This window comes from Dermacentor albipictus, unplaced genomic scaffold, assembly GCF_038994185.2.
Source record: "Dermacentor albipictus isolate Rhodes 1998 colony unplaced genomic scaffold, USDA_Dalb.pri_finalv2 scaffold_152, whole genome shotgun sequence".
Taxonomy (NCBI): domain Eukaryota; kingdom Metazoa; phylum Arthropoda; class Arachnida; order Ixodida; family Ixodidae; genus Dermacentor; species Dermacentor albipictus.
Genome location: NW_027225706.1, coordinates 82,505 through 94,839, shown reverse-complemented (window position 1 = coordinate 94,839; position 12,335 = coordinate 82,505). Strand labels below are relative to the sequence as shown.

General features: G+C 44.1%; 2 protein-coding genes across 2 annotated transcripts in view; one reads left to right on the top strand and one right to left on the bottom strand.

The window, feature by feature from the left end:
* The window catches only part of LOC139053563 (valine--tRNA ligase-like), a 50,185-nt gene that overhangs the window by 21,187 nt on the left and 16,663 nt on the right, over window positions 1–12,335 (bottom strand). The gene's annotated exons all lie outside the window — the stretch shown is intronic.
* Window positions 6,139–7,104, top strand: LOC139053562 (uncharacterized). Its single transcript, XM_070530492.1, has 2 exons — window positions 6,139–6,168; window positions 6,283–7,104. Exons 1-2 carry the CDS (start codon window positions 6,139–6,141, stop codon window positions 7,102–7,104), a joined length of 852 nt encoding a protein of 283 aa, XP_070386593.1.

Genomic DNA, 12,335 nt, shown 5'->3' with positions numbered 1-12,335 from the left:
AGATTAATTTTGGTAAATATTTTATATAATACTGGGAGCAAGCTAATGGTCCCATACTTTTTCAATTCTTTAACGTCTCCTCTTTTGTGGATTAGTATAACGTCTGCATTCTTCCACTTAACTGGGACCCTTGCAGTTGATAGACACTTCGTATAAGGATCCGCCAGTTTTCCAAGCATTATGTCTTCTCCATCTTTGATTAAATCAACTGTTATTCCACCTTCTCCTCCCGCTCTTCATCGTTTCATGTCTTGCAGGGCCCTTCTGACCTCATCGCTAGTAACAGGAGAGTTTCTGTATCCTGTTCACTACTGTTTCTAAGTGAGGTATTGTGACTCCTCTGGGTACTGTATACAGTTCAGCTTAGAATTTTTCCGCTGCTTTTACAATATCTTTGAGATTGCTGATGATATTATCCTTCTTATCTTTTAGTGCATACATCATGGTTTGTCCTATGCCAGGTTTCTTTTTTACTGATTTCAGGCTGCGTTCATTTCTCACGGCTTCTTCAGTCTTTCTCATGTTATAGTTTCGAATATCAGTTATTTTCGCCTTGTTGATCAGTTTTGACAGTTCCGCGAATTGCGTAAAGCTGTGCGGTTGCCAGTCCCATACAACCGCGTAGAGGGCAGGACTCTGCAATTCTAGATGTACTGCACTCACCGCGAAAGGTTAGAAAAACACCCACATAAGCACAGCAGAGAAGTGGCTACGTGAGGTGGTTCGACCGATAACTGTTGAAGCGTCATTCAAAACAAGTAATTGTTCTCCACTTCCGGCGGCGTTTTCTCTACTTCCTTTTTAAATAAAAAGATGTTGATCTGTAAATATTATCTTAAACAACGGTTAACTTTTTTATTATTCACTTTTGCTTGCAGTTTGGTTGTTGCCTTGGCTATCTCCCTTAGTAGATCGCTTAATTTCCCAACTCCCTGCGATTTTTGTTTCCAGTTGCCAATTTTGCACGAAAAAAGCTATACAATTTGGGAAAAACAGACGAGGTAACGGGCGACAGTCATCTTTCTTATGGGTTTAAGGGTTATTGCAGGGTTTCATGATGGACGCTCTTTCACATCATTTTATTTCCCACCTTATCTAACCCATATCCCGTGTATGTGGTTCCGGGCATCTTCCAGCGTCGCGGCAAGCTGTAACTCAAGGAAATAATGAAGCAAAGGGAAAAGTTAAACGGAATTGGCGTTTTCTCCGGCCGCAACTCGTTCCATGAGAGTACAGACCAGCTGAGTAACAACCGCATCCCTCTCCTGGTCCCAGGATCAGCCTAAACAAAGAAGGTTGAACTAAGAAAAGCAACAGCTATGCGTGTGACGGTTGAATAGATGGTGACAACTGAACGCATCTCGAGTTATTCGCGCGGGTGCGGAATCTATGAGAAAACTGTCCTTCACATTACAAGAGACGCCGATAACTACCGCCATCTAAAAGGAGTGAAAAAGGCAGCATAATGCTGACCGATGAACAGCTGCCAAGTCTCAACATTGATCGGGCGGCGCTTTAGGAATGTGTGAGGAGTGGTGGCGTGGGTGGGGGGGGGGGGGGGGGTATGCCACTTGATCTCCGGGGGGGGGGCGGGCCCCCCCAGGCCCCCTTCCTGGGTGCGTGCCTGTGTCAGGGTGCAAGAGAACCTGATGGTAAGCCGAAGCCAAGAAGGATCGACATTTGGGCGAGTTGGTACTGGTTGAACATCTTGAAGGGGCAGCGCAAAAAGACGATGACAGAAGGCAGGAAACACACAGGACAGCGCTGAACTCCCAACTAACTTTATGCGAAGGCATACATACACTTATGTACACAACCCATAGCCACGTGCTCTCCCGTCCATGGGGTCATTATCAGTGCGCAGGCAAAAAAACACGAAACACCATTTAATCTAATGCTACGTTATGAAGCGGCTTAAAAATTCAAATTCACTATCATGCAAGTTTATCGATGGCATGCTTACACAACGCGACCCTTTTTTTCTGATATAGAAGGCCAAAAGCAGGATTCTTTCATGGCACGCTCGATACGCTTTGTGCCCCCAAGAAGTGCAGTCGTTGAGCGGCTACCTACAACCATCGACTGGTCATACCAAAAGGATCTGCAGACTCCTGCGCGCAGAATGGATGAATCAAGCCCGATACCTCAAAGATTGTCTCCGTACAGCCTGCTGGCAGGAAAATGACAAAGGCAAGAGCAGAAGGGATTTCCTGGAGTGGCGTAAGACATACTATCATATAGCCGACTGGTTGTGGAACAGCGCTTGGCCTACCCTTCCAAAACCACAAAAGAAGAGGATGCCCGAAGCAAAAGTGTTGGTTCTTGGCGACGAGAGTCTACCAGAAGAGCACAGAAGAACCCTTGGTCTCGGCCCGAAATTCGCCTACGAGCCAAGCTTCACCCCGGCGGAGAAGGTCACTATGGCTAGGACAGTCACCCACCGGGGGTCCGACGAAGAAAGACCACGCTTCATAGCAGAGTGTGTGGACGCGCTGGGACGATCAGGAGCGAGGTGCTCGAAAAATAAGACTGTAAACAATTGAGTAGATTATGCTGCGAGTAGAAACCTTCATATTTTGACCTCTGATAAGGAAGGCTTTTTTGTTGTAGTGCCAGAGAATATCTTCTGCAAAAAAGCGCAAGATGCAATAGAAAACAATTTCAGAGCGATAGATCTAAAACCCGCTGAAGTTAAGAAGCGCGCACTGTCGCTGCTGCACAACCACAACCTAGAGCAAATAGCTTCGTCAGTAAAAAAGGCTAAAAATCTTAATTTGGACATATTCTTCGCAGCAAAGACCCACAAACCGGACATTCCATTTCGAGCAATAGTCACGGAAAAGGATACTTGGCAGCGAGTGGTCTCGGGATACTTACAAAGGCATTTGCAATCATTGGTGATCAGAGATCCGTTTGTGGTAAAAAACTCGGATGATCTTATCAGCTTCCTCATTCAATCTAATCCTGGTAATTGTAACATTTTCAGCATAGATGTTCAAGACTTGTACTATAACATTCCACATGACAAACTAATGATAAGCGTTAAACTTTGTATCACCGAGGACAATGATGAGCTTAAATTTTCCAGCAGCTGTGGTGTATCAGTCAGCAGTTTTCTCGAGATTCTCTCTTTTTATTTAGCTTCAACTGTTGTTGAATGGAAAGGAAATTTATACCGACAAAAATCTGGAATTTGCATTGGGTCCAAGGTTGCACCTGTACTAACTAACATTTTCCTAGGTAGCATAGACAGAAATATAGAAAGTAACCTAGATGACCGAACATTGAAAGTGCTAAGATATGTTGATGATTTTCTGATCTTTGTGAAGAGTACTAATTTCCAACAAATGGTTCATAATATACTTCAAATATTCCACAAATGTGGCTCAGGATTAGTTTTCACACATGAAGTGCCCGATAAGAATGAACTACAATTTTTAGATACTAGGCTCAAGCTAACTGACACGCATGCGTGCTGGATGTATTGCCCAAGGTCAGAAAAACCACTTTTAAATTTTCACTTCGCACATTCCAAGGCGGTAAAAAACGGCATTGCGTTTTCGGTTCTATTTTCCGCACTCTCTAAATCGTGTTTTCACAAGACGTCTAAGAGTTTAACACAACTGGAACGTTTGAGAGCGGCAGGTTTTCGAGAGGATGCTATCCGCATGACAGTACAGAAGCTTGTCAAACGTGTAAAACTAGCAGCACACACAAGAATGAATAATCCTGAGCATGCCGACAAGAAGAAAAAACTGGTTGTAATTCCATATGTACATAAACTATCACATAATCTCAGGAATATAGCAGGCAGATTTGATATAAAGGTTGTTTTTTCCGCCCCTAACAAGTTGATCAAAATTTGTGGTAAGATCGATAGGAAATTGGCCCAGGCTGCCTCCACTCATGCTGGGAAAGGCTGCACTATTAAGCATAATTCCCCGTTTGTGCACTGTAGAATGGGAGTCGTTTACGAACTTCCATTTTCCTGCGGTCACGTATACATAGGTCAAACAGGTCGCTGCCTCAATATTAGATTATCTGAACATAGGCGCTCACTAACGGGTAATGCCTACTCGCATGTCGCGCGGCATTGCTCTGAGCATGGGTGCACTCCAATATATAAAAACACCACAATACTTTCCACGCACAAAAATCACACTACGAGGGAGATTATTGAGGCCTTCTATATCAGAAAAAAAGGGTCGCGTTGTGTAAGCATGCCATCGATAAACTTGCATGATAGTGAATTTGAATTTTTAAGCCGCTTCATAACGTAGCATTAGATTAAATGGTGTTTCGTGTTTTTTTTTGCCTGCGCACTGATAATGACCCCATGGACGGGAGAGCACGTGGCTATGGGTTGTGTACATAAGTGTATGTATGCCTTCGAATAAAGTTAGTTGTGAGTTCAGCGCTGTCCTGTGTGTTTCCTGCCTTCTGTCATCGTCTTTTTGCGCTGCCCCTTCAAGATGTTCAGCCGAAGCCAAGTCAAGTTTGGAGAAGTGTGTAGCGCCTACCAAAGCGTGAAGCAGCTCCTCTGTATGGGGCAATGGGACACTGTCTGGAACAATAGCTTTGTTCGGCTCTCGAAGGTCTACGCATATCCTGATGCTACCATCTTTCTTGTTAACACCACCAATGGGGGACACCCATTCAGAAGCATCGATGCGCTCGTTGATGTCAAGGCTCAGCAACCTCTGAAGCTGATTTGATACTGGTGACCGGAGAGAATACGGCAGATGGCGAAGCCAGGGGTGGCACACTCTCAAGTTCAACAAATGGCCACAGAGGGCGAAAAAATCGACCGCGCGCCGCTGCTAACAAAGCCGACCTAGTAGCATCACCTCGGGATGCGTTCGTTAGTTCCAACATTTCCCGGTAGAGGCGTCGTAATAAGCACAATTTTATCTTACAAACTTTCTCTTACAATTACCGAAGCATTTTCTTTTACATAAAAACAGGGCAAAATTATCATTGCTAATTAGATATTGTACTCTTTGTTAGTAAGTTTATTGTTTCTTCGCCATTATAAACGCAAATAGCATTCAGCATCATCGATCTTGCACGTGACCTCTGGCCTGGATTTAAAATTTTTACCGGTATTTCCGAGTGCACGGCGGCACGGATTCATTCGTTCGTACGCTCAAGACTGGTTGCTTCTTTGTTTCTAAAACTAGTTTCTTGCGCTTCGATGTAACTTGGGGTGAAGTTACGTGTTTGCAAGCGGACATGTAAGCCCGGCAGTTGGGTTTCGGTCGTGAGCCATTCGGAACAGGTCTGCATCGAAACGGGAGCTGGATTTTGCTGCGGCTGACAACGGCAATAAGGGTGAGTCGTTTAACACCGCTGCTTCAATCGTTATATAATATCCGTCTCATTACCTTCCAGGCGGGCACAAGTTAACGAACTAGATCCTGTGGGCAAGGTGGCAGCAGTACGAGCATCATGCTTACCCGCTGCCTATTTCTTACGCAGATCGCTTTCCTCGCTTGTTGCTACTTCGAATGTGCTGCGGTCATCTCTCCTGACGTCACAGCTCTCGTGCACTCGCCGCCATCATCAAGATCCCTGGGTGATTCCGCTGGCAGCTGTACGAACTGTCCTATCTCCCTTCCGGATGACTCTCTTGATCTGACCGCCACCACACGTGCCCGGAGCCCTGGCATAGCTGGAACACTGAACCGTCCACTCACAATCAAGCCCAGTCCCATGACGTCAACGATCATGCCTATATATTCCCAGCCGGATCCTTCCTTCTTCAGTGGGCAAGGTGGCAGCAGTACGAGCATCATGCTTACCCGCTGCCTATTTCTTACGCAGATCGCTTTCCTCGCTTGTTGCCACTTCGAATGTGCTGCGGTCATCTCTCCTGACGTCACAGCTCTCGTGCACTCGCCGCCATCATCAAGATCCCTGGGTGATTCCGCTGGCAGCTGTACGAACTGTCCTATCTCCCTTCCGGATGACTCTCTTGATCTGACCGCCACCACACGTGCCCGGAGCCCTGGCATAGCTGGAACACTGAACCGTCCACTCACAATCAAGCCCAGTCCCATGACGTCAACGATCATGCCTATATATTCCCAGCCGGATCCTTCCTTCTTCAGTGGGCAAGGTGGCAGCAGTACGAGCATCATGCTTACCCGCTGCCTATTTCTTACGCAGGTATGTTACTTTCAGAATGCCCGCTGCATTCGCTCTGATGACCGATTCTTACTGCTGCTCCCTTGCCCACACCATTCTCGCAGATGCTTTGCTTATATTTCTTTGTACTCGCAGCTTGCTGTTTGTATTAGTAGATTGTTACAGAGTGGTGACATTGAAAGCAATCCTGGTCCTCGCTCCCAAAAAAATCCGAGCCTTTCGCAAGGTTTTGACGATCAACCATCGGTGTCTGAAATGCTCGCTGAGCTTTTGAACGGGCAGAAAAAATTAGCTGAGGATATCGCCGAAATTAAGAACTTTCAACAATCTGTTAATACACGTTTTGAGACTATCGAATCGCGTCTGGCCACTCTGGAGTCCTCGTCACATAAGCCTGCCGTCCCAAGCGACAGCCTTAACAGTGAACTCGCACGTCTAACAAACGAAATTCACAACCTTTCAACTAAAAATGATGAATTAGAAAACCGTGCTCGAAGGAACAATTTAATCTTACATGGTCTGCCAGAATCCTCCGATGAAGGTAATGAACGCCTGTCCTCAGACATTGCGAAATGGTTTGAGGATAAACTTAAAATGAGCTGTCCTCAAATAGAAAGATGCCATCGTCTTGGAAGGCGTTCACGTGACCGTCCGCGACCCGTGATTATGAAACTTCTGGACTATCGGGAGAAAGTTTCTGTATTAAAAAGTGGTCACAGGCTAAAGGAAACCGATTACCGTATTTCGGAAGATTTTTCACTACGTGTCCGGAATACCCGCAAGAAACTTTGGGAAGCGTCTGAGAGTTTTAGGAACAACGGGTGCACGGTCCGCATACGGTTTGACCATATATTTATTGATAAAGTTCGCTATAACTGGAACAGCGCTACTAATACATTAGAGAAAGTACATCGTAATACAGCACTAAATAGCGTTGCACCTGCCTCTCCGCCTTGACTCCTTCGTCGCAAAACCAATGACCTCCGTGTATTAAATATTAACGCAAGAAGCCTTGTCAATAAATTTTCCGACTTCATCTGTCTAGTAACTGCTCATTCCCCCCATATTATAGGCATTACGGAAACATGGCTACATGACGGCATATTCGACTCCGAAGTTGCGTTAAGTGAATACACATTGGTAAGAGCTGACAGACCAAATGGTAGAGGTGGCGGTGTCGCCCTCTATATACAGTCCCACCTGAAGTTTTCAGTCCTTGAAACCCCATGTGAAATTGAATTGCTTTTGTGCAAGATTCATTTGGAAAGATCATCCGCGCTGATTGGAGTGTTTTACCGGCCTCCTGGCTCTTGTGGTGATCAGTTCACTTTTCTTAGCAACATTCTGCATAATTTGAAATCATCAAATATAATACTTATGGGAGATTTTAATGCACCAGGCATTCACTGGCCCTCTCTCACCATTACCAGCGGCGACGTGTCACTCTCAAGAAAATTACTGCGCCTTTCCCTATCACTCGGTCTTAGACAGATTGTCCACGAGAACACCAGGGAAACGGCTGTCCTAGATTTAGTTTTTCTTGGCTCAAGTCTTTTCGAGGGTGCCTTCCAGTGCTGCGTTACTGACGGGATTTCTGACCACAAAGCCGTACTGTTCTCGGTTTGCTGTATTGTTCCCAAACCGCGGATTGAGTACTGCACTTTTCGTGATTTTAGCCGCGCCGATGATGCTGCAATTACCGACACACTTAGCGAGTCGTTTGAAAACTTTCATGAATTATCTTTGAACAATGATATCAATGTTGCCGTACGGTTTTTTGAGAATATTGTTGAAACCTGTATTAACCAATTTGTTCCCCTGAAAACAAAAAAGAAAAATATAAATTCACCGTGGATGACAAGAGGACTACTGCATTTATCTCGTCGTGTTTCGCGATTGCGCAAATCTAAAAGAAATGGTAATCCTGACAAAATTACTGAGTTCAATGATGCCAAGAAGGAACTGCGCCAGAAACTAACATCTGCCAAGGATTTCTACTATGCTGTTACTTTGCCAAAATTTATGAAAACAAACCCTCGTATGTTCTGGAAATCGATAAAGCCAAGTAACAGCACAACTAACAGTTTAGTTGTTCAGGACGTGGCAGTTTCAGATTCACTCGCGATTGCTTCCGCTTTTAATACGTATTTTCATTCCGTGTTCACACAGGATAACTCTTCACTTCCACCTTTTAGCTGTGACTCATACCCTCCTATTGAAGACATCGTCGTATCTAGCTCAGGTGTTCTGAACATGATCCTCCATTTAGATACTAAAAAGAGCTGCGGCCCAGATGACATACCCAATTCTTTCCTCGTTCGCTACTCCCTTTGGACAAGCAGATACCTCTCCGTTATCTTCCGTAAATCATTATCAACCTCCACTGTTCCCCAATCCTGGAAACTTGCTACGGTCATTCCGATATACAAATCCGGTAACGCTCAACTTCTGCAGAACTACAGACCCATTTCATTAACTGCCCACTCATGCAAACTACTCGAACATATAATTTTTAAACACATCACGGAATTTCTTGAAAGCCATAATATCCTATCCAATTACCAACATGGTTTCCGTCGCGGATATAGCACCACTACCCAACTGATCGAATTCACGCACGATATTTGTCAGTCATTAGATTTAGGCGGACAGATTGACGGCATTTTTGTTGACTTATCCAAAGCTTTCGACACCGTCCCACACCCAAAACTCCTCTACAAGCTTAACTCCATTCTAAATAACCCTTCTCTGGTTGGTTGGATACATAGCTTCCTAACCCACCGTTCTCAGTCTGTGCAATTTAACGGCTCTATTTCCTCTCCTGTTAGTGTTTCATCCGGCGTCCCACAAGGTTCCGTTTTAGGCCCGCTTCTTTTCTTATTATATATTAATGACTTGCCGCATTGCGTGTCCGTTAGTATTCGTCTTTACGCTGATGATTGCGTCCTCTATCATAGTATTAACACACCAATGGATCATGATTTACTTAATGACTCCTTTGCAAAATTTTGTAGGTGGTGCAAGGAATGGCAAATGAACATTAATTTCTCTAAAACTGTTTCCATGTCCTTCTCCAGACGCCCATCTCCATCACTTTTCACGTACACTTTTCATGGTCAAGATTTAAAAAGAGTAACCGAATTTAAATACCTTGGTCTTCATTTCTCCCATGACATGTCATGGTCGAAACACATTGACATCACATGTAACAAAGCTTTTAGACGTCTCGGTTACCTCCATCGTTCACTGCGTAAGGCTCCAAAGGATACCAAACTGATGACGTATAAAACACTTATCCGACCTATTCTTGATTATGGCTGCATCATATGGAATCCTCATAAGAAATCCGATATTAAAAAGATAGAATCAGTCCAAAAGAAATCTGTGCGCTTCATTTTTCGCAACTATAGCCGAGATTTTTCCCCTTCTTCGCATTATACAGCTACAGGTCTTACAGTTCTTTCATCTCGCCGCCGCTTAGAATGCATGAAATTTTTACACACGCTTATTCATTCTGAGCGCCTTGATACACTAAATAATTATTTGAACTTTAGTCCACCTTCTATCACTAGGAGTTCTCATAATCTCAACCTTATCCCTTTCTTTTGCCGAACGGAGATGTTCAAGCACAGCTTCTTTCCACTGGCCATTGAACTCTGGAATGCACTGCCTGGAAGCATCCGCTCTTTACCTATGCAAGAATTTTTGAAAGCAATTACATATACTTGATATTCATATTTATTTTTGGGCCTGTATCTCGTTTTCTTGCTTTCCTTTTTTTTTCTACCCACTCCTGCAATAGCCTCACCGAGGCTGCAGTATGTATAAATAAATAAAAATAAAATAAATTACATATGGGCAGTGAGGATCTCAGTTGCTGTTTCCTAAATAAACCTTTACTTGCGAGGCTGTCGTTTGGTTTACACACACAACCAGGAAAGAAAGAGCGATATCGGAACGCGCGTCTCACTTTTCATGTTATTGTAGCCGTGGTTGTAGGTGACTGAGTAGCCTTATCAATATACATATTAAACTTTTTTTTCGAGTCGGCCGGCAACGTCTTTCGTCCACAAAACCGAATAATCCTTTGGTAAAATGAAGTGAAAGTACACAATTTAATGTATTAAACAGTTGCAAGCATGATAATTCACCCATATTTCGTACTTGTTGGTTCCAAATGTTCTTGCTGTTCAGATTGGTTTACCGTAGGGCATTTATTTTTGCAGTAGTGAAGCGGTGCATCACGTTCGTGCAGAAAAATAATGCATCAGTTCTAATAGCTTCATGACTTTCATGCATTTGCTTGTAGAACTAGCAGTGTGATCACTTCTAGTGTATAAATGAACCCACAAATGTTCTCATTTGTGATCTTAATAGTACTTGCGCTGTTGACATGCATTGTAGTTAGGCAGACCTCAATTTTATGGACAATAGCAATATTTATTTAACATGCTGCTTAAGCACCCTAGAACAGACAGTGTACATTTGCATGTGTTCTGTAGTCGCAAATCATTACAACATATATGTCACACCTTTTTGCATTTCATATTGCTAAACTTTGCTTTTTCAATTTCTGATTCAGTCAAAATTTCTGTTCCAGACATGCAGTAATGAGGACGGCACCAGTATAAAGCAACACACTCCACGCACTAAACAAAAGCTGCTGCCTGCTGCAACAAGGTCATTGTGTGGACATTGGCTACTACTACAAGGTAAACAACACATGGTTCAGAAATAAATATGTTTGATCTATGCTGTATTGGCTTGCTGTTTGCAGCAGATATGAATGTTTGTTCATATTTACGGTTCAGTATAATTGGTTCGAACATATAAAACACCCATAAATTTGGCTAATCTGTGCTGTATCTCATGTGTCACCGTTTTGCCCCAACAGAGTCTATGCCAAGCACATCTTGGTCGTCACAGGAGCTCCTATCTGCACTAACAGGAAGGGGCTGGAGCCGAATTTGCAAGGCTTTTACACCAAGAACAAAGAAGCACATGCACAAGAATATGGATGAGATATCAAGTCTGCAAAGCACTGTGTTAAGACTGCAAAGAGCTTCAGCCACCATTCCACCAGCACGGACATTTGGCTGAGTCATCCAGGTAACTCAAAAAGGACTTTCTAGAAATTCTTCGTCTTCAGATGCACCTGCAACATCTGACCAAGCACGGACGACGCTGGCCAAAAGATTGAGTTCCATCAGTTTGCCCTTAATCAGCTTCCTAGCCATGTTAATTCCGTTTGTGCCAAGTGTAATTTTTCTTCTATAAATGCAAGCTTTCTCATTGCCCATTTTTGTTAGAGGTCATTCATCCTCATCCAAATATAAAGGTCAACCGATTCTTTGCTGATACTTAATACCAGTCACTGTCTAGCAGCCTAACATATCTGTAGCAGTATCTTCTAGTGTATGTTGTCATGCGCAATTACTCTCCTGAAATAGCTGATGCAGCATCGGCATGCATCTTGCATTAACCTATGCACATGTGCTATGCACCATTTTACTTTTCTTGATGTTTTTAGCCTTCAATGCTTGCAGAGCAGAGTTGCTTCTCTCTTGAATGCAAGCTTTCTCATTTTCCATATTCCTAGTCTCGTTGATGATTGCTCCTCTTCCTTGATAGCCTGGGTTTTTGTGCAAGCTACAGTGAAGTGATTGATTGCAGAATCTGGTTTTGCTGCCACACTCGGTTGTGGTAACTGTGTTACGTTTCTCAGATGTGGGGGCCTGGTCAGTTGCATTGGTAAGCAGTCCCTCGAGGTAAGCATTTGTTCCTGCAGTCCGCAAAGCGACATAGACTCCCAGTATACACACACCGTAACTGGTGCGCCCCGTTCGTTCTGGCCTGCTGCAGCCATGGGCAAATTGTGCTTGTGGCCTACCTCGGCCATGATTTGCTCAAAACGGAGACCAGCATATGAGCTTACATGGTTCGAAGTGTATGAAGTTGATAGCCGTATGGGTGGAAAGGCCCGCAAGAATGGCTGCCGAAGGTGATGCCCACAAAAGCGACTTGTCCACATTGCGACAAAGTGGGACACAAAGTGTGAGCCACACATAGCGGCCCCAGAAAGAAAATAAATGTGCAGGTTGGAAAGGAGTTAACGCTAAAATGCCGGGTAGTCCATGTCGCTGTGTTGGTTGCGGCAGCAGATGCCTGCGTCACCTGATTGCTTCGCA

Bases quoted from the DNA above. Each gene is read 5' to 3' on its own strand.
- LOC139053562 (XM_070530492.1), top strand. From the start codon at position 6,139: ATGCTTACCCGCTGCCTATTTCTTACGCAG. The intron at 6,169-6,282 runs GTATGTTACTTT...TTGTACTCGCAG, and splicing joins GCTGCCTATTTCTTACGCAG to CTTGCTGTTTGTATTAGTAG.